Source organism: Callithrix jacchus, chromosome 11, assembly GCF_049354715.1.
Source record: "Callithrix jacchus isolate 240 chromosome 11, calJac240_pri, whole genome shotgun sequence".
In the NCBI taxonomy this organism is placed as follows: Eukaryota; Metazoa; Chordata; class Mammalia; order Primates; family Cebidae; genus Callithrix; species Callithrix jacchus.
This window is the reverse complement of record NC_133512.1, coordinates 57,439,310-57,467,303: the sequence shown is the minus strand read 5'-3', so window position 1 is coordinate 57,467,303 and position 27,994 is coordinate 57,439,310. Positions and strand designations below refer to the sequence as shown.

General features: G+C 39.1%; 1 protein-coding gene and 1 long non-coding RNA gene across 5 annotated transcripts in view; one reads left to right on the top strand and one right to left on the bottom strand.

Annotated features, from left to right (window-relative positions):
- The window catches only part of LOC108593038 (uncharacterized), a 66,703-nt gene that overhangs the window by 16,957 nt on the left and 21,752 nt on the right, over positions 1-27,994 (top strand). Inside the window, exons 2-4 of one of the 2 annotated variants that reach the window (XR_008473533.2) lie at positions 670-863; positions 18,411-18,483; positions 25,198-25,304. This is a non-coding gene — a long non-coding RNA (uncharacterized LOC108593038). The remainder of the gene's footprint in view (positions 1-669; positions 864-18,410; positions 18,484-25,197; positions 25,305-27,994) is intronic. The other variant, XR_008473535.2, reaches the window with a different exon arrangement.
- On the bottom strand, positions 17-27,721 carry LRRD1 (leucine rich repeats and death domain containing 1). Of its 3 annotated transcripts, XM_035254946.3 has the most exons (6): positions 27,383-27,721; positions 16,705-18,694; positions 13,391-13,589; positions 10,780-10,941; positions 7,007-7,124; positions 17-408 (listed from the first exon to the last, which is right to left on the bottom strand). In XM_035254946.3, the coding sequence occupies exons 2-6, from the start codon at positions 18,619-18,621 to the stop codon at positions 222-224; spliced, it is 2,583 nt and encodes an 860-aa protein (XP_035110837.1). In that variant the 5' UTR covers positions 18,622-18,694; positions 27,383-27,721; the 3' UTR covers positions 17-221. The 3 variants fall into 3 exon arrangements, with proteins under 3 accessions (XP_035110837.1, XP_054093758.1, XP_035110838.1); XM_054237783.2 differs by lacking the exon at positions 16,705-18,694; XM_035254947.3 differs by lacking the exon at positions 10,780-10,941 and having other exon boundaries at positions 27,383-27,515.

Sequence of the window (27,994 nt, the reverse complement as noted above, 5' to 3'; positions counted from 1 at the left end):
AGAACAAACACACCAATGTCTGCAATATTTTATTATGATAACATTAGAGTGGCAGTTTATTATGATAACATTAGAGTGGTAGTTATAAGTCGTCATCATCTCTTAAGAACACAAGAAAAGAGATGCAATTCATTGTATGATAAAGTGAAGTGAGATGGTTCAAAAACATTTTCAATTATAAGTGCATCAAAAGTTTTCAGTTTTTAATATTGATCCACCGGTTAGAATTTAATTACACGTGTAAAAAGATTTAAAGCTGTTATTTTGTCCATAATTTCATATGCTCCTATCATAGCTAGTGCTCGAATTAGTTGATCTCTTAAAGCTGCAGCAGTTAGTGATAATTTGTTACTTTGTGTTTTCCATACAACAAATGCTTGGTGGGCTCTCTCACTTAATGAAACAGTGCTGAAAAACATGATTAATAATATTAATAGTTAAATATTAATGTTTAACATATATTAAAATTGCTAATAATTATTTGAATTGTCAATTAAGAACATTGCTTTTAACTCCTTAAATATTGTATATCTAGGTTTTCAAACCAATTTACCAGACTAAGGTGAGAATGAAATTAATTGGTGAAAAGAATCTATATAAAAGTTAGTCATGGAGCTTGGCACGTAGAAAGTTAATGTTAGCTCCAGCCCATCCCTTGTTTCCTTACAGAAAATTAACAACCGGCGTGGTGGCTAACGCCTGTAATCCCAGCACTTCGGGAGGCCAAGGTGGGTGAATCACCTGAGGTCGGGAGTTCGAGACCAGCCTGGCCAACATGGAGAAACCCTGTCTCTACTAAAAACACAAAAATTAACCAGGCGTGGTGGCGCTTGCCTGTAATCCCAGCTGCTGGGGAGGCTGAGGTAGGAGAATCACTTGAACCTGGGAGGCAGAGGCTGCAGTGAGCCAAGATTGCACCACTGCACTCCAGCCTGGGCACCAAGAGTGAAACTCTGTCTCAAAAAAAAAGGCAGGGGGAGGGGGGCAGGGAGTGAAAAAAATAAAAAAAGAGAGAAGAAAAAAGAAAATCAACCATTCAGACTGACGCCCTTTTCGGCCTCAGCCCACCTGCACCCAGGTGAATGAACAGCCATGTTGCTCACACAAAGCCTGTTTGGGTGTGGGGGGCGGTCTCTTCATTCAAAGTATGAGTTTTAATATTTGGTGCCGAAATCCCAGACAAGGGAACATCTATGGGAGATTAGTCCCCTGTTCCAAGTTTCATAAAGAGATCTATCTACCGACGTGGGGTGATCAGACCAACCCACAGATGCACACCACCGGCTATTTTGGTAAACAGTCTCTCTTTTTGCTTTCCCATTCTTTTGTCTTGTCCTTTCCACTTCCTCCCCCTTTCGGTTTCATCCTTTTTCCACCACAAAGACAAGGAAAAACCAGGTTCTTCCATGTGGCTCAGGACTGGAAAAATCCTATGCAGGTCACAGATCTAGGGACCCAGTTTTCCATAGGGGTTTGACTATAATGGAAACGTTCACTCTAGTCACTTGCCCACCAGGTTCATGACTGATATTGGTGGCAGGTCAACGTAGAGGATGCTGTCTTTGGCCGCTCACCAATGAGGAGGTTCAACTCAGGCTCCACTAGGGATGCCTATTAAGTGGCTGGATGGCGTGCCCATTTTCCTTGCCTTTGCTGCCGTTCCAGAACCGTGGGCAATCGTCCGTCCTCTATCCCTCCCTCCTCTCCACTGGCCTGTGTTCTAAAGAACCTCAAGCCTCTTCACTGTCTCATGACCTAAAACCCAAATGCCTCATCTTCTTCTGTAACACTACATGGCCACAATACAAGTTAAACAACAGCTCCAATTGCCCAAAAAATGGTATCTTTAACCTCTCTATTTTACAAGATTTAGACAATTTTTGTAGCAACATGGGCAACTGGTCTAAAATTCCCTACATTCAGGAATTTTTTTTTTATACACCAATCCCTCCCTAATCTCTACTCCTTCTCTTCCCTTCCCTTCCGTCTGCCCCAACTTCCTCTGCCAATAACCCCAAATCCTCCTTGTTCATTAACCCTTCCAATCTTTCTCCTCCCTGCCTGTCCAAACCAGGCCCTAATCCAGGACCTAACCCCACCCCCCGAGAGCCTTCCTCTTCTTCCTCTGCCCACAACCCACATCCTTATGCCCCTCCTGTCACCTCCCTACCTCATACACAGTTCAGCTTACAGTTTAGTCCCTTGGCTACCTCCTCTGTCCCTGCCCAACAATTCCCCCTTCAAGAGGTGGCTGTAGCTAAAGGCATAGTTAAGGTGCACATTCCTTTCTCCTTGTCCAACCTTTCCCAAATTGGCCACCGGTTAGGCTCCTTTTTATCAAATCCTCCAATACTTAACCCAGTCCTATAATCTCACCTGGAGTAACTTAACCCAGTCCTATAATCTCACCTGGAGTAACTTAAATGTCATCCTTACTTCTACTCTCACCCCTGAAGAACGCTTAGTATGCATTTTATCATCCAGTCAGCCCCTAACATTAGAAAAAGGTACAGAAATTAAAATCTGGCCCTCAAACCCCACAACAGGAATTAAGCAACCTCACGTTCAAAGTGTTCAATAATAGGGAAAAATCTGCCTGGTGGCAGCGCATCTCAAACTACAAATACTTGCCTCTGCCATAAGACAAACCCCAGCCACACCACAGACTGCAGTGTCCAGCCATCCTTCCTGGACCTTGCTTCAAGTGTCAGAAAACTGGGCCAAGGAATGCCTGCAGCCCAGGATTCCTCCTAAGTCCTGCCCCATCTCTGAGGGGCCCCCAAAGAAAGTCAACTGTCCAACTCAGGTTGCTGCTACCAGAACTCCTGGACCTCCAACCCTTGGCTTGGCGGCTGAAGACTAATGCTGCCCAGGCATCTCCAAAGCCCCCTGGACCATCATGGACACCAAACCCAAACTTTGGGTAACTCTTACAGTGGAGGGTAAGTCCATCCCCTTCTTAATCAACACAGAGGCCACCCACCCCACACTGCCTTCTTTCAAGGACCTGTCTCCTTGGCCTCCATAACTGTTGTGGGAATTAATCAAAAATCCCCAAGTCTGGTGTCAATTAGACCAGCATTCCTTTCCACATTCTTTCCTCATCATCCCCACTTGTCTAGTTCCCCTGTTAGGCCAAGATATCCTAGCAAAATTGTCTGCCTTCTTGATTATTCCTAGGCTACAGCCACACCTCATTGCCACCCTCCTCCCCAAAACCATACCTCCCCATATGTCCCCCTACCTTAACCCTAGGGTGTGGGACACTGCCTTCTGATCCATTGCTATGAGACACTCACCCTTTAGTATCCCCTTAAAACCTAACCACCCTTACCCTGCCCAGTACCCCATCCCACAACAGGCTTTAAAAGATGTAAAGCCTGTTATCCATCTATTGCAACATGCCCTTTTAATTCACCCTCCTGCTTCTTCAGCATCTATGCTCAAAGGGGTATCTGGTATCCCCTTCCAAAGCCCAGGTTTCTTCCCCTATCCTAGCTGTCAAAAAAAAAAACCAGACAAACTCTGCAGGATAGTCCAAAAACTCTGACTCATCAATCAGATTGTACTTCCCATCCACTCGGTTGTACCAAACCCCTATACCCTCCTGTCTTCCATACTCCCTTCCACAACTCATTATTCTGTTCTTAACCTCAAAAATGCTTCTTCTAAAGCCCAAATTTCTTCCCCATCTGTTATAATCTTTCGCCAGCAAACATATGCTCTCCCTGCCAACCATATCCAGTTAATTTCCCAGACCCCAACCCCATCCACTAAACAACAGCTTCTCTCCTTCCTAGGCATTGTAGAATACTTTTGCATCTGAATACCAGGTTTTTGCCCCATAACCAAACAACTTTATAAACCTACAAAAGGAAACTTAGCTGATCCCATAAACCAAAATTTTTTCCCACATTCTTCCTTTAGGTTGCTAAAGAAGGCCTTAGAGGCAGCCCCTACACTAGCGCTCCCCAACTCCTCTCAACCCTTCTCTATCTACACAGCAGAAATAAAATGCTGTGCCACTGGAATTCTTACACAAGAGCCAGGCCCACAGCCTGTAGCCTTTTCATCCAGACAACCTAACCTCACAGTCCAGGACTGGCCCTCATGACTACGAGTGGCAGCAGCTGCCGCCCTAATACTCTTAGAATCCCTCAAAATCACAGGCTATGCCCCACTTACCCTCTATAGCTCTCACAACCTCCAAAGTTTCCTCTTTACACCTCACACACTTACTTTCAGCTCCTCACCTTCTCCAGCTTTATGCAGTCACCCCTACTACTTAAACCATAACTCAAAAAGTCTCTGTTTCTATTATTTTCTAACTGTACTGAAATTCACTGCACTCATTGACTTTCACACGCCCTGCTTTTGTTTAAGTTGTCGGTTTACACTTTTCCTCCAGGCAATTACAGCTAATATTGCACTCTTAATATGGTTCCTGTTCTCCACTCATACCCAATCTTGTTAATAAAAGTTAAGTAGTTGCTTATGAATACCACCCGCTTTTTCATACAACATGAAAACAAAAGCTCTCCCTCCACATCGTTATCCTACCAAGCCCCACTACAACCTTTAATAGCCACAGCTCTTGCTGGTTCCCTTGGCATTTGGGTCCAAAGCTCCAGCCCCCTCAGAACACTTTCTCATCTTTTCACTTTACACTTCTAGTTCTGTCTAAGCCAAGGACCATTTTTTCCTCTGTGCTTCTTCTTCTTCTTTTTTTTTTTTTTTGCACTCAGAAAAGGATTTGGTTCCAATGCATGTGGTTCTTCTTACATCTGCCTTCCTACCAACTAGATAGGCACTTGTACCCTAGTTTTTCTTACTCCCAAAATTCAGTTTGCTAATGGGGACAAAAGCTCCCTGTTCCTCTTATGGTCCCAATACAACACAAGCGGCTCATTCCATTAATCCCCTTTCTTGTAGCATTATAATTTACTACTGCACTTGGCACAGGCCTTACCACATGAATCGGGACCTTCCGTAGCCTCTCTAATAATTTCTCTGCTAGCATTGGAGAATTAACTCCATCACTATCCCTCCTTCAAGCTCAAGTAAATTCCCTAGCTGCAGTTGTCCTCCAAAACCACAGAGGACTTAATTTACTGACTGCCAAAAAAGGTCTTGGCCTATTCCTAAAGAAAGCTGTTTTTATGTAAACCAGCCTGGCCTTGTATATAATGCCATCAATAAATTAAAAGAGCCCAAAAGCTCATTAATCAGGCAAATGGTTATTCTGGACCTAGCTGGACACTCTCTAACTGGAGTCATGGCTTCTTCCAGTCTTTAGTCCTCTAATACTATCTTTCTCCTTTTCTTATTTGAACCCTGTGTTTTTCCAATTAATCTCTCAATTCCTGCAAAATTGTATACAAGCAATAACCAGTGAATAAGACAGATACTCCTTCTAACAACCCCACAATATCACCCCTTTCCCTGAAATCTCCCAACAGTCTAAATTCTTTCCCATTTTTAGGTTCCTTCAACACTCCCAATCCCGCTTGAAGAAGGCTTGAGAAACAATTTCACTCCCTACCCCCCAAAACCTATTATCACCCCCCTTCTCTAATTCTTTCTCTCTATGTATAAAAAGACAGGAATGTCAGGCCTCCATGTGTGTTGTACTGGAGCGAGCATAGAAAGTCAACACCAAGACAAAAGTATGCCATATTGTAGGGTCTTCATTGCCAGCAGCCACGGAGGACTCCTGTCTCTCCAACCTGTGGCCCCAAAAGGAGGGTGTCAAAACCTTTTATGCCCATAAACTACGTCGGGGGAGAGGGTTGGGGTGGTGTTGAGAGGCTTCAGACATTCCAAGGGCCAGTGGACTTTGGACATTCTGTAAACTACCTCCTCTTCAGGGGTAAGTGTGAGGGGCTTCCGACATTCCAATTGTTACTTAAGTGGTTCACAGAAGTCAAGATAAGTGTTAGTTTACATATTGCCTGAGTAGGGTGGAAATTACAGACCTTGGACTGCTTGCCTCTCACATTAGGGTTACAGAGAGCAGTTTCAACAGAAAGCCGAGGTATGGTTGAGGTATGCAGTTTTATGGGGCTATTACCATGTCACATGTGCAACCCTGGACCCAAAGTCTGAAGTCCTGCCTGCCTTGGCTGATTATCCCGCACTGCTGACCTGTGTTTGCCATTAAGGAGCTTCCCTCAGATACAAAACTTCTCTTCCCACCCTACCATCTTAACTGTTATTATGATAATGTGAATACTCCTCACCTCACCTTGCCAGCTTAACTGTTCTTACAATAATGTAAATACTCTTCACCCCACTCTGCCATCTTAACTGTTCTTACTCTGTGAATATCCCTCTGCCCCACCCTACCATCTCAACTACTCTTATGCCTTATCCCATCGCCATTGTAACTGAACTTATGGTAATGTATACTCCTTGCCCCTACCCCCACCACTGGAACTGATCTATTCTTTAACTTTCTACTACCCACCCCAAACCTATAAAACCAACTCCTATCCCGCCACTCTTCAGTGACGCCCTTTTCAGCCTCAGCCCACCTGCACCCAGGTGAATAAACAGCCATGTTCCTCACACACACACACACACACACACACACAAATTAATTTACATTCAGTTCTCAAGACCTCAAAATCATAATTGTTGGTTATTTCCAGTAAACAGGTATACTACTGCTACTATACTACATGCTTTATAGCTTGATCTCACTTGATTCTCATGACAACTGTCCTACTTGTTACCAGTGAAGAAGCAAGGTCACCAAGAAGTTAAAGACTTGCCAAAGGTCACAAAGCCAGTTGTGATTAAAAGTCAGTCTGTCCTCACAGCCCTTGTTCTTTATTATGCTAAATGGCTTTCCAACATGGATCACAAACATGTAATAAACTAAAATTGACTTTCTACAGCAAAGTAGAGATTATGTTAACATGAATGTTTCAAAACCATGCAATATCAACATGATATAAATCAGAATTAGAATAAACTTGTACCAAATGCTGTCATTTATACATACCTCTTTGTAGGCATATCAGTTTCTGAGTTTGCCAGGTTTAATTTTTGACATAAAAATTCAAAATTGATTTCAGTGATGTTGTTGGCAACTATGTTGAATATCTTCTCTAAGACTTTCTCTATGTTTGGACATAAAAGAAAATGTATATATTTTGAAAAAGATAATCTATTTTGAGTTAATTTATATCTAGTTTTCTTATTTCTGTGCTTCTATGAAATGTATATGTTAAGTAAAATTGAAAATGACAATGCTAGCTGGGCGCAGTGGATCAAGCCTGTAATCCAGCACTTTGGGAGGCTGAGGTGGGTGGATAACCTGAGGTCAGGAGTTCAAAAGCAGCCTGGCCAACATGGCAAAACCCTGTCTCTAGTGAAAATATAAAAATTAGCCAGGTGTGTTGATGTGTGCCTGTAATCCTAGCTACTCAGGAGGCTAAGGCAGGAGAATCGTTTGAACCTGGGAGGAGGAGGTTGCAGTGAGGTGGGACCACACCAGTGTACTTTATCCTGGGCAACAGAGCAAGACTCTGTCTCAAAAAAAAAAAAGACAATGACAATGCAGATCTAAAATATGACTGAAATTTGAAACATATGTTCCATTTTTTCTAAAATCTGAAAAATCCAACATTTAAAATGGCTGTTTTAAAGAATATTTATAAGGAACTTTAAAGTGATTCCCAAGCCCTTTGATTTCTTCTGGATTTGAAATGCATTTGACTTCTTCCTTCAATTCTGGCTTTTTAATGAGTATGGGTATGTCTTGTTTTGTTTGGTGGAGAATGTGGGCAACAATTTTATGTGCTTCTTTATGTACCAACTTGGGAAAATAAGTTCACATCTGCTATAAATATGGTGTATATATGCATAATCAAGTCAATTATTTAATACGTTAGCTGAGCAATTAGTGATTTAGTTTTTTTTTTTTTAACGGGGTTTTACCATGTTGATCAGGCTGGTCTTGAACTCCCAACCTCAGGTGATCCACCCACCTTGGCCTCCAGAGTGCTTGGATTACAGGCATGAGCCACCACGCCTGGCCAATTTAGTTTTTTAAATTAAAACTTCCAGGTAACTTGAACAGGATCCATTTTTCTTGAGAAAGGTACTGTGAGTTTTTTCTCTTCTTTTCTTTTCTTCTCTTTTGAGAGAGGGTCTCACTCTGTCATTCAGACTGGAGTGCAGTGGCATAATCACAGGTCACCACAGCCTTGACCTCCCGGGCTCAAATGACTCTCCCACTTTACCCCACCAAGTAGCTGGGACCATAGGCATGTGCCACCATGCCTGGCTAGTTTATTATTTTTATTTTTTATTTATTTACTTATTTTGAGATAGAGTCTGGCTCTGTCACCCAAGTTAGAGTATAGTTTTGGGATTTCATCTCACTGCAACCTCCACCACGGGATTAGCTGGAACTACAGGCGCCTCCTGATGAGTAGTTCTCCTGCCTCAGTAGCTGGAACTATAGGCGTGTGCCACCATGCCTGGCTAATTTTTGTATTTTTAGTAGAGATGGGGTTTTGCCATGTTGGCTAGGCCAGTCTCGACCTCCTGGCTTCAAGAGATCTGCCCACTTCGGTTTTTAAAATTTTTTGTAGAGAGCAGGTCTCATTATACTTTATCTTAGCCAAAAGGCCGAGAAGCAATAGGGTCTCACTGTATTGCCTAAGCTGGTCTCAAATTCTGGGGCACAAGGGATCCTCCTGCCTTGGCCTCTCAAAGTCCTGGAACTACAGGCATGAGCTACTACCTCCAGCCAATGAGAATTTTCAGAACTCAGGATGTACCATCCCCCATGTTCATTTCAAATATGTTCTATAAAACGATTATATATATACTCCCTCAGGTTATATTTCATGCTACTGATATATATAAAATTCAAATCTTCTAAGTAAAGGTTTAAGAAAAAGGCTCCATTTGTTAATTGCAGAATAAAGTCAGCATCTCCCATGCTGACTTCTCTCTGCCCTCACTGGGTGCCAAACCTGCAGTATGAAGGCTTCTTGGGCATAGGGAAAGGAGATAAATGGCTGAAATTTTGAGAACTCTCTTAAACCAGTCCCCCTTCTCTAAAGCACTGTACCTAACAGAAATACTTTGTGGATCCTAGAAAACCCTAAAATATTTATTTTATAAAAATAGAATTACCATAAAATATCCCTTTTTATAGTAATAATTAGGATAATCAACTTGCATAGTAAATTAAAGAAAACAGCTACTGTAGCTTTTAATTTTATATTTTAAGTTTCTTTATCAATGAAGCCCAAGTCTTGCAAAAGCTTCTAAATGACAGCCATGAATATGGATGTATATTGTGACTTTAAGGACTAAGTGATTTTTCGTGACGATCTCACTATGAAATTACATTAGTACAAGCTCCTGATTATGTAGACAAGGTACATGATAGAATGATCTGAGGGACAGTTTTGGGTATTTCATTTACCCAAATCTGGATCAATACTGATTGGTCTCTTGCATTAAATTAGAGGACCAAAATCCATATTCACTCTGACTAGTGATGACAAGTGGCAAATCAGAGTCCTAGTTGGAAAAGCCTAACTGTTGAGAACCCAGCCCCAAGGAAAGAACTGGACAGTGAAGATTCTCTCCCAGACACTTGAAACCAGTCTCCATCTAGTCCATTTTAAAGAAAAAGGGGCTGCTCTCAGAAATAATCAAACACACAATGGAGAGCTCAAGGACAGATGGGATAAAGACTGTCTGAAGATTTCAGACAGACTTTCATAGTGTGCCAAAGACTCACTGGCATCAGTGGAATGGCTCCATGGACTTCCCTCAAGGCAAAATGTCTTATTTATTTATTCTTAAAAATGGAAACAAGATCTCACTATGTTGTCCAGGCTGGTCTTGAACTTCTGAGCTCAAGTGATCCTCCTGCCTTGGCCTCCCAAAGTGTTAATATTACAGGCAGGAGCCACCACACCCAACTCCAAATGTCTTTTAGAAGAACTACATTTGGTAGAACTGAGCAGAACTGACAGATTTGTGTGTGGATTTTGAGTTTGGCCACAACCTCAATGAAACACCTATTGAAGGCCATTAAGGTCAGTGGGTAAGAAGCAGCCCACCCCTCCACTTGGATTTGCCTATTTTCAGTGGCTCAATTTGTATGGACCTGGATTAAATAATCTGGATTGTCAAAACAAATTTCTAACCTTCAGAAAAGAAAGATGATAAATATTTTCATATCTCTGCCAGATTGAAAGCCTCCAATTAAAGCAAACCATCTTTTAATTCTTATCAGATAGTGTCTTGTGGCCAGGTGTGGTGGCTCACACCTGTAATCCCAACACTGGGAGGCCAATACAGGAGAATTGCTTAAGCTCAGGAATTCAAGACTAGCCTGGGCAACATAGTGAGACCCCCTCTACTAAAAAAAAAAATTAAGGCCGGGTGTAGTGGCTCATGCCTGTAATCCAAGCACTTTGGAGGCCAAGGCGGGCAGATCACCTGAGGTTGGGAGTTCAAGACCAGCCTGACCAACATGGTGAAACCCCGTCTTAAAAAAAAATTTTTTTTTAAATTAAAACTTAGCCAGGTAAGGTAACACACGCTTATAGTTCCTGCTACTCAGGAGGCTGAGGTGGGAAGATTGCTTGAACCCAGGAGTCCAAGGCTACAGCAAGTTGTGATCATGCCACTGCAGTCCAGCCTGGGTGTCAGAGTGAGACTCTGTCTCAAAAAAAAAAAAATTAAATTAAATTAAATTGAAAAAGAAAGAACTTGTAAGACAGTCAATCACTCATGACCTACCATCTCTTTCATCTGCTCTCTGTAGATAGCGGGCAATAGTATACAACTGTTTTCCTTTACAGATTTCCATTGGAGGTCTCAGCAAAGGGTTGTCCTCAAAATTTATCTCCTTCAGTGAAAAAAGATTGTAGATATCACTAGGTAGAGCTGTCAGATTATTTCCTAGTAGAAAAAAATTAGAATTGAATTACATCTTTCTATAAAAGAAAACTATGGGGGTAAATAACATCTATTATGTCTTGCTGGCAAAGTACCAGAGGCCACTCACAATGCCAGCAGGTCATAAATTCTTTTTTTTTTTTTTTTTTTGAGACAGTCTCATTCCATCCCCAGGCGCCAGGCTGGAATGCAGTGGCACAGTCTCAACTCACTGCAACCTCCGCTTCCCAGGTTCAAGCAGTTCTCCTGCCTCAGCCTCCCTTGTAGCTGGGACTACAGGCGCGCGCCACCACGCCAAGCTAATTTTTGTATTTTTATTCCTTTTTTTTTTTTTTTAAAGATGGGGTTTCACCATGACAGCCAGGCTGGTCTTGAACTCCTGACCTCAGGGTGAACCACCGCACCCGACATTTTTGTATTTTTAGTAGAGACGGGATTTCACCATGTTGGCCAGGATGGTGTTTATCTCTTGACCTCATGATCCATCTGCCTCGGCCTCCCAAAGTGCTGGGATTATAGGCGTTCGCCACCTTGCCCAGCCAGGTCATAAATTATTTCTGATGTCCGCATGCTAAGAGCAAAAAAAGAGTGTTTATAGAAACAGAGCTGTGGTTCCTTGCTCTCCTAGGGGTGGCAAAATGAGACAGAGTCTATCCTCTTTAATATAGCAAAGAACTTTATAGAGTAAATGTGATGGTAATTTTTCTTTTCCTTTTTTTTTTTTTTTTTTTTTTTTGAGATGGAGTTTCGCTCTTGTTACCCAGGCTGGAGTGCAATGGCACGATCTCGGCTCACTGCAACTTCCGCCTCCTGGGTTCAGGCAATTCTCCTGCCTCAGCCTCCTGAGTAGCTGGGACTACAGGCGCGCACCACCATGCCCAGTTAATTTTTGTATTTTTAGTAGGGACGGGGTTTCACCATGTTGACCAGGATGGTCTCGATCTCTTGACCTCATGATCCACCTGCCTCGGCCTCCCAAAGTGCTGGGATTACAGGCATGCGCCACCGCACCCAGCCGTGATGTTAATTTTTAAACTAAACTGTTTATTCAGCATACTTTTAGATTTACAGAAATGTTGCAGAGATTATAGCAAGTTCTTGTGTGTTCCTCATCTAGTTTTAGTTTCTCCTAATGTTATCTCACATTATCATATTACATTTGCTTAATCTAAGAGACCAATATTGATACAGTACTACTAAATACACTCCAGACGTTTTTTGGATTCATTAGTTTTTCCATCAGTGTACTTTTTCTGTTTCAGGAAATCTCACTGCATACAATTGTCTCATTAGTCTCTTTTGGTCTGTGACAGTTTCTCAATCTTTCATTGTTTTTCATGACCTTGACAGTTTTTTGGGCTATTTGTTTTTTGAGATGGAGATTTGCTCTTGTTGCCCAGGCTATAGTGCAATGGCATGATCTCAGCTCACTGCCACCTCCACCTCCTGGGTTCAAGCAATTCTCCTGTCTCAGCCCCCCAAGTAGCTGAGATTATAGGCATATGCCACCACACCCAGGTAATTTTGTATTTTTAGTAGAGATGGGGTTTCTCCATGTTGATCAGGCTGGTCTCAAACTCCCAACTTCAGGTGATCCCCCCACCTCAGCCTCCCAAAGTACTGGGATTACAGGCATGAGCCACTGTGCCATGCCTACCTTGACAGTTTTAAGAAGTGCTGGTTAGGAATGTTATAGAATGTACCATAGTTTGAATTTGTCTGATATGTTCTCATTGTTAGACTGGGGTTATGGGTTTTTGGAAAGAATACCACAGAGGTGAAGTGCATTTATCACATTATACGAGAGATATATCATATCCACATGACATCACTAATTATGTTAAATTTTATCTCTTGGATAACACATTCTCTGCCAGTATTCTCCAAGATAATGTTATAATTTTTTTCCTTTCCATACTCTATGTTTTGGAAGCAAGTCATTAAGACTAAGACTGTTTTGTTTTAAATATTGTAATGCTTTGCCTTGTAAATGACTCCATGTAAGATATTAGAGTATTATAGGGTATAGGAGAAGTATCAGGGGAGCCAATAGAGAAGGAAATGCAGAGAGAACGCTGACCTGAGGTTGTTTAGGAGTATGGAAAGGAAGAGGTGAAGTCGGTTCAGAAAGGGAAGAAATACTGAATGACTGGGTATAGGCAGAGAAGAGAGAAAAGAAATGAAAATATGTTCAGGCTCTCCTGCTCTTTCAAGTTAGAAACTGGACCTTATACTTTGCTCTCATTTTCTGTACCTGGGACACTCATTTCCTTCTAATGGTCACTTAATACATTATGTTTACTCTTTGCCAATCTGTATCTTGTCAGATTGCAACTCAGACATTAATACTCTACTTATTGATTATGCATTCTGTACCTTGTCAGTAAAATTTACAACTCAGACATTAATACTCTACATTTGATTATGCTTATTGATTATGCTCAACACTCACCACTCAGGTTTAGTTGCTGGAGATCATTTAAAGATAGCAAAGATGGTGGAAGATAACTTATTTGATTGTTGTGTGCATGTAAACTAACCAAATTTCTCAATTCTCCTATGTTTCTTGGAATCTCTCTGATTGCATTATTTGAGATATCAAGTTCTTTAAGTTGAGTCATATTAGACAGCTCTCCTGGAAGTATTGTTAACTGTAACAAAGATTAAACAATTATACTTTTATAAATACATACATATTTACATGACTAAAACTTTTTCTAAAATCAAATGAAAGAGTTTTGTCTGTTGCTTTCGTCTTAAAAAGGAGACTGCTGTTTTTTGTTTGTTTGTTTGTTTTTTAAGACAGAGTCTTGCCCTGTCACCCAGGCTGGAGTGCAATGCATCATCTCAGCTCACTGCAACCTCCACCTCCTGGATTTAAGCAATTCTCCTGCCTCAGCCTCCTGAGTAGCTGGTATCACAGACACATGTCACCACACCAGACTAATTTTTGTATTTTTCATAGAGATGGGGTTTTACCATCCCTTGGTCTTGAACTCTTGACCTCATGATCCACCCTCCTCAGCCTCCCACAGGTGTGAGACACCACGCCCAGCCCAAAAAGGAGATATTTTTATTATGTCACAAATTCCTTGTGACTGACTCTTCCTTCTAGCTAAAACCCACAAGATATTGTGTGACACCCAAGTACCTATCCGATCTGCCAGTGCTTCTAATTCAACCCTTAGCAAAATAAAAGCCCTTCAATTAACCTGACTCATCTTCAGATGACTGTTTAGTGACCATATGCTATTATATAAATTAATTATTTGGGCATTTCATTTCCACCCCAAGGGGGTGGTCAAGTGATATTTTCAACTACGTGAGATATTCTTTTTGACAGTTCTTGTAAATCATTTTTTCCATCTGATGACCTTTGCAATGATGTTGCAAAGATGTGGACTGTTCCCTTGGGCATCCATTCACTTTGAGTAGGCAACAGATTTGCAATTTGGATTCCTGACAGGCAAGTATGATACATGGAAAACAGTCCTCTGCAATGAAGTCTGACAACTTTGATAAGCCTTGCTAAAAGGGAGGAGGCTCCTGGCATAAATCGATGCATGAAGTGAGTGATACCCAAGGAACAGGTTGTAGACAGTAACACTGGAAAATGAGGGAGATAATCCAACAGCTTTTTCAGAGGAAAAATGATACAATTTTGGTATAATATGAGGTATACCTGATGATGGAAAAAGAGCAAGAATGATTTCATGAGGTTTAGCCTGGCAGGTTTAAAAGAAAAACTGGCATCACAAACAGAAATGGTGAAGTTTCAAAAGAAGATGGAAGAAAAATAAATTGACTTTGAAGTTATATTGAGTGTGTGACCACAAAAGAATAGAACATGTATAATTTCCAGGAAAAAATATGGGAACTATGGGACTATAGCGCTGATCTGAGATCAGCTCTAGTTACGTAGACTTTGGGATAATCCGCAGGTAAGTGACTAGCAGGTATGGTGAGAAAAGAGTTAATAAAAAAGAGAAAGTTAAGGACATAACATTGGAGATACCAACAGTTATCTTACAAGAGGAGAAAGTGAGATGATTATGAATCAGAAAATGAATTAATTGATGGCTATATACAGAACTAAAAAGTGTCTTTTAGTACAAAATCAACTTTTAAACACCAGGTATATCATTATTCATTCCATCTGCTTAAGCAAGTATTCCCCGGAGTAGCTTTTCCGGAAATGTATTATATGATACATGTTACGTTAAAAATGGTCAAATAAGTTTGGGAATATGGGTTAAATAGAGACAAACTGGTTTCTTTAGTGCAGGACTCTTCAAAGCTTTTAATAGATCAATATTCATTGCTATTCTTTAAGAGAAAAACCTAGTGCTTCTTAAAGCGATTTGATCATAGACACTGTTCTCTTCCTCCCTTTTTTTTGAGCAGATGCTCATAGGATTAGGGCTTTTATGAGTAGACTTTGGATAGTCTTGTCTTAGATAATAGCTGTGTTCTTTTCTTTTGTTTACTAAGATCTTCATATACATCAGTAATGTTTTCTTTTTTTTTTTTTTTTCTTGAGACAGAGTCACGCTCTGTTGCCAGGCTGGAGTGCAGTGGCGCAATCTCGGCTCACTGCAATCTCTGCCTCCCAGGTTAAAAGGATTTTCCTGCCGCAGCCGCCCGAGTAGCTGGGACTACAGGCGTGTGCCACCATGCCCGGCTAATTTTTGTATTTTTAGTAGAGACAGGGTTTCACCAAGTTGGCCAGGCTGGTCTCTAACTCCTAATCTCGCAAGCCACCTGCCTCAGCCTCCCAAAGGGCTGGGATTACAGGCATGAGCCACCAAATGTTTTAATTTTTAAAAAATTATTTCCATAAAACTTACTCTTAGAATTTCAGTAAGATAAAATGCTAAACTCTAAAAATGTTAATTCTCATTGATCTAGCAATTCTTCAGGGAAAATTTCCTAAGGAAATAGTGTAAAATATGATAAAGACTGTATTTATGGAAAAATTCATCACAGCATTATTATGAAGAAAAATTTTAGCATTCATAAATGCACAAGAGGATTAGATCTATAAATCATGTACTGGTTATAACAATTACTGGGAAGATTGTTATATCAAAGAGAAATGCTTATTGATTAAAAAAGAAGAATTTAAAATTGAGTGTGTAGTCTCTTATAATTCCTTATAAAACAAATATGCATAATGGGAAAAAATGCTAAAAGCCATATGCCAGATGCCAAAGGCATCAACATATGGCAGTAGTTATAATACAATGATATGCTCGTGGAATGATTTTTCTTTTACTTCTATCACTTTCCAAAGTTTCAATAATGTGTTTATATGATGTTCATAAGTTAAGAACTCTTTTTACAATTATAGAAGTAAAATGAGTCTATAGGATTGTCAGCTTTCATTGCTTCATGTTTCATTTTAATGAAATACTTTCCTGTACAGCTTTTGTATTGAGAAGTGTATTTATAAGCCATATTTAGCAGGGAGGGGGAAGCCTTTCATTTAAAAAATAAAATATTCCAGCTCAACTTAAAATACACATATGTTACACACAGATACACCACAGCTTAGATTCTGATCCCCTCCAATCCCTCCTTCCATGCAAAGCCCACAATACCAATCTCTCAGGCCAGGCGGGGTGGCTCACACCAGTAATCCCAGCACTTTGGGAGGTTGAGGCAGGTGGATCACAAGGTCAGGAGATCAAGACCATCCTGGCCATGGGGAAACCCCATCTCTATTAAAAAAAAAAAAAGGATTAAAAAAGAATACCAATCTCTCACCTTTTTCCCTTTTATCTGACTTATATTCAGCTGTTCCAGTGATTGAAGTTGGCACAGTTCAATAGGAAAATATATAAATTGATTGCTTGAGAAGTTTAATTTCTGTATTCCTTTTAATTTACAGATGTCTGAAGAGATTTTCTGTAATTGGTTTTCTGAAAGATCAAGTACTCGCAAATTCTCTAAAGTACACAATTCTCTAGGGAAAGTTTCAAATTTATTACAGCATAAAATAAGTACATGGAGTGATATCATATTAGAAATAGATGCTGGAATTTTCTTTATTTGGTTTTTACCAAGATCCAGGTATTTAAGATTAATAAGAGAACAAAAGTGCTCAGAAAATATGAGGAGTTTGTTTTCACTCAACTCTAAATGAAGCAGTTGTTTACTGAAAGATATATCCACAGGTATTTCTGAAATATAATTTCCATTAACACTCAAATAATTAAGAGAATCTAAAGCACACAGTCCCACTGGAAAATACATTATTTTGTTATAATTCAATTCAACTTTAGTTATTTTTTGGCAGTTTTTTATTTCAATGGGAACACCTGTGATAATGTTTCCTGAAAATTCTAAACTGCATATATTATTAAGATGTGAGATATTGTCAGTTATTTTTACCATATTATTTCTGTTTACATGAAGTTTTCTTAAATTTTTAAGCTTATGGATGTTCTTAGGAAGTTCTGTTAATTTATTATCACTAAGACTAAGGCATTCTAACATTACACAGTAAGATATTTTCTCTGGTATATTTTTCAATACATTTTTATCAAGTATAAGAATCCTAAGTTCCCTGAAATTCTCAATTTTGTGTGAAATAACTTCCAATTTATTGTCAGCCAGTTGGAGTTCTTTTATTTTGAGTAAGTGAAAAATTTCCACAGCCAGAAAGGTAAGTTTATTGTGATCCAGCAAAAGTGTTTCTAAATTTTTAAGTTCCCTAATTTCTTTTGGCAAACTGCTTATCAGGTTTCCAGTAAGGTCTAGTGAAATTAACTTCGGAAGAAAGCAGAGAGCTTTAGGAAATATTGTTAACTGATTATATTCCAAATTGAGAATCCTCAAATTTTTTAAACTAGGCAGAGTATCTGGTAAATGTCTTAACTTATTTTTACCCAAACTTAAAATTTCCAAGTTTCCAAGACATTCTAAGTCAGAAGGAAAATTTTCAATGTAATTGTTATTAAAAAAGAGTTGTCTGATATTCCCAAGCTGTAACATTTCTTTAGGTATATGTGATATGTGGTTGTGACTGACATTTAATATCCTTAAATTATGAAGCGACTGAATTTCAGATGGAAGCGATGATAATCCATTTTCTTGCAGCGATAGGCTTTCAAGTCCTAGCAAATCACCTGAATCTGCCCCTTGAAAAGTTCTGATTTGATTCTTGTCTAAATATAGGTATTTTACATATTTGATTTTTAAAATGTCCTTAGGAAATTCCTGTAAACCCTTGGCCTCAAGGGTAACTGTAAAGTTATCTGCCTCTAAGCTAAGTTGTTTCTGATTTTCTTCAGAGACTTGTGGACTAACTTCTCCTGCTGTATCATGAGATACGAAGTTAACCAAAGCCTGATATTCTGCAGTCCTTCCAGTTAGTGATGATAAACTCTGTGACGTTTCTGTTCTAGTGCTTGTTTCAGAAAATTGAAGATTTTTCTTTTGTTCTTCATTTCTCTTATATTTGCTTCCAGAGGAAGAGGTTGACTCTAATGTATCCCGTCTAGGATGTGTTTCATAAATCTGGCTAGAAGATTTCTTTTCCAGGTAATCAGAAGCTTTGTTTATAGAATTAGATGTTTCTTTAATAAAGCCAGGATCCTTCATTGACTGTGATCTAGATTCCTTCCTAAATAGATTAATAGTATCCTCTAGCTCTTCTGACATACCCTCCTTTTCAGACATCTTATTTGCTCATATGTTTTATGTCAAAACAAAATTGTAACTTGATATTAATTTTCATGTTTTTCCTTTGAATCTATAAAACAAACATTGAAATTAAAAGATGTAATAGAGATGTTAAAATTACAAATGAATTTAAATACAACTATTTTATAAGGAATAATTTAATACAAATACACAGAATTCATTTATAACAAATTAATTTTATATATGATTTCTGGTTAAGGATGGTTTATTGATTGCATGTACTTATCACTTGTTACTGTTTTTTTTTTTGAGACTGAGTCTCGTTCTGTTGCCCAGGCTGGGGTACAGTGGCACGATCTCGGCTCACTGCACCCTCTGCCTCCCAGGTTCAAGTGATTCTCCTGCCTCAGCCTCCTGAGTAGCTGGGATTACAGGCATGCACCACCAAGCCTGGCTAATTTTTATATTTAGTAGAGACAGAGTTTCACCATGTTGGTCAGGATGGTCTCGAACTCCTGACCTTGTGATCCACCCACTTTGGCCTCCCAAAGTGCTAGGATTACAGGTGTGAGCCACCATGCCCGGCCTATCACTTGTTACTCTTGAAATCACTTTAAAATTACAGAAAGAAACAAAAATGATCAAAGAAAATGAGAAAGAAGCCTTAAGGGAATGAGAAGATTCAGCAAACTTCATGGAAAACATAAAAGGGGGCTGGGTGCAGTGGCTGATGCCTGTAATCCCAGCACTTTGGGAGGCTGAGGCAGGTGAATCACTTGAAGTCAGGAGTTTGAGACCAGCCTGGCCAACATGGCAAAACTCTGTCTCTACTAAAAATACAAAAATTAGCTGGGTGTGGTGGCAAGCACCTGTAATCCCAGCTACTTGGGAGGCTGAGGCAGGAGAATCACTTGAATCCAGGAGGCGGAGGTTGCAGTGAGCCAAGATCACACCATTGCTCTCTAGCCTTCAGGACAGAGAGAGACTCCGTCTAAAAAAAAAAAGGAAGAAAGAAAACATAAAAGGGATAGCCAGTGGCCTACCATGCCACAGGTAGATAGTGCCATTCTCATTGTGAACATTGGGTGTTTACATATGGTACTGGTGTCTTGCTCTAACAAATTCAGTGCATTAGGGCAATTTTCCAGTGGAAGTAAAATGTCTTAAGAAAGGATATACTTTCTGTAAGAGTAAACTAGACATGAAATAGCCCTTTCATGGTTTGCAACCTACCTGAGACTTTGGAGTGACTCTTGTGGTACCAGCACCAGCTAGGTAGCACCACTCTTTAGAGGTCTGCGTCCCAGATCTTAAGTCCCTTTTCCAAGCTTACGGTTTCTAATGACCCAGTATTTTCTCTTTGTCCCTACAGTCCTAGAACTGGTAGCTACTTCCTATTTTTCCTAGCTCTGTCGCTGTACTTCCATCTTTACCTTTTTAGTTCTCCAGTACTTGTCTAAGCAACTCCTTATATTAAATCCTGTCAAACTGGCATGGTTTCAGTATTTCACAAACTCTCCCAGAGAGTAGAAAAAGAGGAAACATTTTCCAACTTGTTTTATGAGACTAGCACTAACCTCAATATCAACCGCTAACAAGGACAATATGAAAAAGAAAATTATAGGCCAAATTTACTCAAGAACAAAAATGTAAAAATCTAAGCATTAGAAAATTATTCTAAATATTATAAAGCCATCGATATATAAAAAGCATATTACTTGAGGCAGTTGCATTTGTCCCAGGAATGCAAGTTTGGATTTAACAATAGAAAACTAATGTAGTGCCACTGCACTCCAGCCTGGCGCCTGGTGACAGAACAAGACTCTGTCTCAAAAAAAAAAAAAAAAAAAGAAAACTAATGTAGGCCAGGTGCAGTGGCTCATGCCTGTAATCCCAGCACTTTGGGAGGCCGAGGTGGGCGGATCATGAAGTTAGGCGTTCGAGACCAGCCTAGTCAACACAGTGAAACCCTGTCTCTACTAAAACTACAAAAAATTAGCTGGGTGTGGTGGCAGACACCTATAATCCCAGCTACTCAGGAGGCTGAGGCAGGAGAATCTCTTGAACCTGGGAGGCAGAGGTTGCAGTGAGTGGAGAACACGCCATTGCACTCCAGCCCAGGTGACAGTGAGACTCTGTCTAAAAAAAAACCACAAAAAAATTAATGTAATTTGCCACATTAAGAGATTAAACTCTCCTTAAGAGATTAAACTCTCCTAGAATTTAATTTACCCCTGTATTGCAATAGATGTAGAAGCACTTGGTAAATTGCAACATTTTTCATAATTTTAAAGAAAACTTTTAGCAAAGTAGGAATAGATGTGAATTTATTTAATCTGCTGAAGGGTATCCATAAAAATCTACAGTAAACATCATACCTGAAAACTTGTATTTGAGATTGGAAGCTTAAAAAGACTATGCTTATCATTACTTCTATTTAACATTATTCCGAAATAGTAATTCACCAGTGGCATAAGGCAAGAAGAAAAGGTATACAGATTAAAAAGGGAGAAATAAAACTGTCATTGGTCACATATAATTATGTATGTAGAAAATCCAAGCTCATGTACAAATAAATTATTAGAATAAAGAACATTAAGTAATATTGCTAAATACAAAGTCAAGTTCCTTTCTTATGCTAGCAAAAAGAAGTTAAAAATGAAAGTTTAAAGAAATATAATTTATAATCACACAAAATATTAATTACCTAGAAATAAATCTAACAAGACACATGCAAGACATCCCCAGAAAAAATACTTTTTTTTTTTTTTTTGAGACACAGTCTCACTCTGCCACCTAGGCTGGAGTGCAGTGGTGCGATCTCGGTTCACTGTAATCTCTGCCTCCTAGGTTCAAGCAATTCTCCTACCTCAGCCTCCTGACTAGCTGGGACTACAGGCATATGCCACCATACCCCGCTAATTTTTGCATTTTTAGTACAGACAGAGTTTCACCATATTGGCCAGGCTGGTCTCAAACTCCTGAACCTTGTGATCCACCCTCCTCAACCTCCCAAAGTGCTGGGGTTACAGGCATGAGCCACCATGCCCAGCCAGAAAAATACTATTTAATGTAACTACAAAATATAATGAGAGATATTGGAGCAGACTTAGACAAACAGTGTGATATACCATTTTCATATATTGGAACTCTCAAAGTGTGAAAAGTCCATTCTTTTCAACTTGATTTATATATTCAATATAATCCCAATCAAAATCTTAACTTTGTTTTTGTGGAACTTGACAAGCTGATTCTAAAAAGTATTTGGGGGAAAAATGAGGATCAAGAATAGTCATGACACCCTTGAAGAGGGAAAACCAAGTGGGAGAACTTGCTTATTAGATTTAAAAAAAATCAATACTTATGAAACTATAATAATTAAGATAATATGGTATTGGTAGAAGAATAGACAAAGAGATCTGTAGACAAATAGCCCAGAAACAGACACTAGATTATGACATATGGATATTTAATTTATGAAAAAGGTGGGAATTTGGAGCATTGAAAAAAGGTATTTTTATCAATGATGCTAAAACAACTGGACAATTAGTAAACTGGAAAATATGTCTGAAAGATGTTTCCAAAATGTTTTAAAGTGAGATAAGGAGATGGAAAATATAAAAGGGAATATGGAAAACATAATGAAAAGTGCTAACAGATATCTGATTAGAGTTCCAAAAGGAGAAAGTGTAGACAGTAAAGCAAAGGCATACTAAAATAATGCCTATGAATATTATTTATGAAAAATATGAGTCTATAGATCAATGATGTAAAATACATCAAAAGCAGAATAAATTCTAAAATTTTGATCTTGAAACTACAGAACACTAAGAACAATGAAAAAATCATGAGAGCAATCAGAAAGAAGGGAGGGAACATCTACAAAGGAATGACAAGATGAGAACAAATTTCCTAGAAACTAAAATGAAAGTCAGAAAATTGTAGAATAATTTATTAAAAATATTGGGAGTAATCCACTGTCAACCTACAACTGTATATCCAGACAAATAATCATTCAAAAATTAAAAAAGAATAAAAACATTTACAGCTTTAAAAAACTGGAGCTTATACTAGCAAGAGATTTGCTCTAAAGGAACTACTAAAATATATACTTTAATGAAGATGAAAACAACGTCAAAGAATAGTCTAAACTTTAAGAAGAAATGTGGGCAAGTAAAATGGCATACATACATGCAAATTCAAATAAATAATGATCTATGTAAAACAGCAGTATCTAATATGTGGGAAAAAAAGACCCGGAATATTATACAATAGCATATGAGTCAAGAATTTCTTCAAATGTATTTATTAATTATAGGGGTAATGGTAACTTTGCAGTGAAGAGGCCCAGTGGATAATACCCTGGCCAGCATCACCAATACTTCATGTACTTTCAGATATGAAAGACTGAGAATAGAAGGGCATGTAGTATTCTCGTCAAAAATGTATAACCTCAGGCAGGGTGCAATGGCTCATGCCTGTAATCCAAGAATTTTGGGAGGCTGAGGTAGGTGGATAATTTGAGGTCAGGAGTTCAAGACCAGCTTGGCCAACATAGTGAGACCTGGTCTCTACTAAAAATATAAAAATTAGCCAGGCATGGTGGCATGTGCCTGCAATCCCAGCTACTCAGGAGGCTGAGGCAGGAGAATCGCTTGAACCCGGGAGGCAGAGGTTGCAGTGAGCAAAGACTGCACCACTACACTCCAGCTTGGGTGACAGAGTAAGACTCTGTCTAAAACATATATATATTATATATATAAAATATATATATTATAATAGTATATATTATATATAATAGATATAATATCAGTCTAATCAAACAAATCCAAATTTCAGGACGGTTTACAAAAATAACTGAACAGTACTTTTGAAAAGTACTGAGGTCATAGAAGACAAGGAAATACTCAAACTGTCACAAATAAGAAGAGACCAAGGAGACATGACAACTAAATTAAATATAAGATCCTGGATTAGACCCTGGAACAAAAAAATAACATTAATATAAAAACTGGTAAAAACAAACAACAACAACAAAAAGTCTGTAGTTGAGTCAGTAAGATTATACCAAAGTAAATTTTTTAATTTTGATAATTACACTATGATTATGAAAAATGTTGATATTGGGGAAGATAGATGAAGGGTAGAAAGGAACTTTATTATTATTGCAACTTTTCTGTAAGTCTAAAATTATTTCAAAATATAAAAATTTTTAAAGTAATCTTAGCTCAAATGTTCTAAAGTGTTTTTCATCTAGGGTAGTTAAGATATTATTCTGCTCTAAGATTCTGTTAAACATGCTTGATAAGATTGGATTAAATATTGATTCAGGAGATTTCCAGTTCCAAAGTGACACCACAGAAGCAAGCTGTCTTCCCTCCACCCACCAACAGAAAACCAGAAACTAATACACGGGGCCAAGATTATTATCAGCAATATCCCAGAACTCAAATATGAGGAGGAAATAGCTCCTAAGGCCACAAAGTTGAAAAAACTCTAAGCAGACAGTAAGAGAATTAGATACCCATATCCAAGATGCCCGTCTCTCCAATCTGTCTCGCACCAAGCCAGGCAGATTGGTTTTGACTCATAGCTTCTAGAGTAGGAAAGTGAGATAGAGGTGGACAGCTGGCTTTCCTGACAACTTGGATTCCCTAGCAGGAGACTTGTCCCTGCCTCAAAGAAAGAAACTTGGAAAAACAAAAACAAAAAGAAAACAAAACAAAACAGAGTGCTTATTTAGAAAGGTGTGCATAGAGGGTAAGGGAACCATATATTCTAAAAAATGCTATGCTTTGCTTTTCACAATTAGGTTCTTAATCCATATGGAAATTATTTTGTGTATGCTGTAAAGTAAGGATCTAATTTATTTTCTAGTCAGTTGTCTCCAACAATTTATTCAAAAGTAAAATATTCATTGATTACTAATGCTGCTTCAATCATGGATCATATATGTGTGGAGATGTTTCTGAACTTTTAATTTTATTCCTTTTTTATCTAAGTTTGTATCAATATCACATTTTAATGCTTATAACTTTGTAATAAATGTCGATATCTGGCAAAGAAAGTCCTCTCACTTTATCCTTTTCTTCAAAACTATGGTGGTTATTCTCAGTCCTTTACCTAGCCAGATCAATTTTAGGATAAGTATATCAAGTTCCACAAAGTATCTTGCTTGGATTTCAGTTAGAATTAAATTGTAACTTCATTTGGGAAAGAAGCAACATACATATGAGATTGAGTCTTCCTATTTGATAACATGGTATATTTCTTTTGCTATGGAGAATAGTATCTTTTTTTAGTTTTTAAACTATTGGTATATAGAAGCTACTACTAATTTTTGTATGTTGATCTTGTATGTAGCAATCTGACTAAGTTCTCTTGTTCTAACAAGTGTATACATTCTCCTAGACTTTCTATAAAAACAATATTATAAGTATTGACAGTTATTTCCAATTGCATGATTTACTTATTTTAGTGTCTTACTGCATTTATTAAGCCTTTTAGTGTATTGTGGAATAGTAGAGATGATACCAGCTATCTTTGTCTTATTCATTTAATCACTGGGGTATGGTATATTACATTAATAGATTCTCTTTTTCTTTTTTTGAGACAAAGTCTCTCTCTGTTGCCCAGACTAGAGAGCAGTGGTGAGATTGTGCCTCCCAGATTCAAGTGATTCTCCTGCCTCAGCCTCCTGAGTACACCTGGGACTACAGGTACATGCCACTATGCTGGGCTAATTTTGTATTTTTAGTAGAGACGGGGTTTCCCCATATTAGCCAGGCTGGTCTTGAACTCCTGACCTCAGGTAATCTGCCCACCTCAGCCTCCCAAAGTGCTGAGATTACAGGTGTGAGCCACCACACCAGGCCACATTAATAGATTCTCTATATTGAGCATGAAGCATTTCTTGGATAAGTAAAACTTGGTTATGATATAATACTTGTGTGTGTGTGTGTATATATATATATATATATATACACATAAATATATACACACACACAAGTATTATATATAAACAAGTATATATTGTATAATATATAAGTAATAAAAATATAAGAAATATATTACTTATATAAGTAATATACAAATGATATACAAATAATAATACATTACTAATTACTATATAGTTTATATATAGTAATGAATATTAATACATAGTAATATGACATTACTTATCAATTATATATTATATAATTGATAAATCTGGTCATATTATATTACTGAGTAAATATAACATTTAGTCAGATTTTTTATGCCCATGTTCATTAGTAATTTTGCTGGGTTTTTTTTTTTTTTTTGTACTGTTTATCCAATTTTGGTGTCAAGGTTATACTACCATCATAGAATGAACTGGGAAGCTTAACCTAATTATCTGTTTGTTGAAGCATCTTACATATTTCGGGATAACGCATTCCCTGAAGGTTCAGTAAAATTTATTTTGTGCTCTCTTTAATGGTTAGTGGTTTGTTCAGATTTTCTTCTTCTTCTTGAGACATGTGAGCATGTAATTGCCTTCCCTGACTTCGTGTTTCCTGTGGAGTTAATTCTACACATAATGCCTCTGGCCTGGAGCTTTATTGCTACAATTTCTCCTCTGTGGAGAAGAGGAGTAGCAGATGACACATGAGCTCAGCTGCTTCTGGGCTCTCTCTTTCAAGTCTCTGCTTGCAAGATTTATGTTCTAGTCAGCTGTCTTCCATAGAATAAGGGGACTGTATACCTGTGTGGGGAGTCCAAGGTTGTCCATCTGTGTGATGACAGACTATGCCAAATTCTGGAGCAAATTATTGCAGTCTACTTAGCTGCAGATCAACACTATTTTCTCTAAACAATTTTATCAGTAACAAGGTGATATTTTGACCCACATCTGCCTGACTGTATTTGATGATACAGAACTTGGGAAGGGAAGAAAGGATGTTATTCTTTAAACAACACAGATAGCCAGTGAAATTTCCATCATCACAGAATATACATAACAGTTAACATGCTGTGATTTGAAATAAAATATCATTTGAAAAGCTATTTTCATGGCTGCAAAATATTGCAATGAAAGCGTTGCCATCAATTATTTAATTGTTCCCATATGAGCACTTTTAAGGCTGATACACTACATTTAAAAAATATGTATGAAAAAGTCGTTCTTTCATTATTTTCACAAGCACTAAGAGTCTCATTTTAACACATGGCCAGGCGCGGTGGCTCACTTCTGTAATCACAGCAGTTTGGGAGTCCAAGGCAGGTAGATCACTTGAGGTTAGGAGTTCAAGACCAGCTTGGTCAACAGGGTGACAACCCTTCTCTACTAAAAATACAAAAATTAGCCGGGCTTGGTGGCGCCCGCCTGTAATCCCTGCTACTCAGTAGGCAGAGGCAGAAGAATCACTTGAACACAGGAGGCGGGGTTGCAGTGAACCGAGATCACTCTACTGCACTTCAGACTGGGCAACAAGAGAAAAACTCCGTTGCAAATACATATATACATAAATACAAATATTGTCCATTTGATAGGCAAAAATAGATGCAAATTCTGTTTCTACAAATATTAATAAAGTTGAACAATGACCCAATGTAATTTGTTACCCATCTGAAAGACATGCACATTCAGGGAGCTACAGTACTTTTTCATATCGTGCAACATCAACAAACTGTTTTCTTAATGTAGAAAAAGAGCCACTCAATACAGGCTAACGCTACGTGGGGCAGCATGCAAAGCCATGAGAAGTGGGAAAATGGGAGAGAATCTGGGCGTGCTTTAGAGGGTCTCTGAAGTAAGACACACCCTTCGCCTCACCTATGGCTTCCCGCAGCGGCGGCTACTTTACAGGACCGGCAGGGGGTGCGCACGGTTGAGTCTAGCAAGGGCGAGAACCTCGGGGGCCGCAGCCCGGCACTGACACCTCTCCAGGCCGTGGCTCCTCGTACTCAGGCCGAAAGCTGTTGGGACTTCCGCTCCGCTGCGCCCGTGCTCGGCCGCACCCCCTGCGCGTTTGTGAGCTGGCCATCGGTCACACTAGGATACTCGAGGAGGAGGCCTGGGGCCTCCATTCAATTCCCTAAGAAGGACCTGCGCAGGCCGCGGCGGGCGGGTGGAGAACGCGCGTCTGGCTCTGGCTTTCCTACCGGAAATCTCACCGGGAGATTTTACAAGCTGCTCCGAATGTTCTGATTGAATTGGTGTGGGGTCGGTCCGGGCATCTAACGAGCAGCCGGGATGGAGGATTACTACCCTGGACTCTAGTCCTCAGAAGTTCACTCATGTTAATCAACCCGCGTCCATCTTCGTGGGATTGCCTTGCTCCGAGGTGCTTCCACTGAGCTTTATTTTCCTGCCTGATATCGGAGTCCGCTAACAAGGTGAGGAGCGGACCATACAGACATGGTGAAAACGGCACTTGGTGACCAG

Coding starts and splice junctions, on each gene's coding strand:
- LRRD1 (XM_035254946.3), bottom strand. CDS start 18,621: ATGTCTGAAAAGGAGGGTATGTCAGAAGAGCTAGAGGATACTATTAAT. Junction 13,590..16,704: donor GTCAGATAAAAGGGAAAAAG/GTGAGAGATTGG, acceptor TCTTTGTTACAG/TTAACAATACTTCCAGGAGA. Junction 10,942..13,390: donor CCAGCAACTAAACCTGAGTG/GTGAGTGTTGAG, acceptor TTTTTCTACTAG/GAAATAATCTGACAGCTCTA.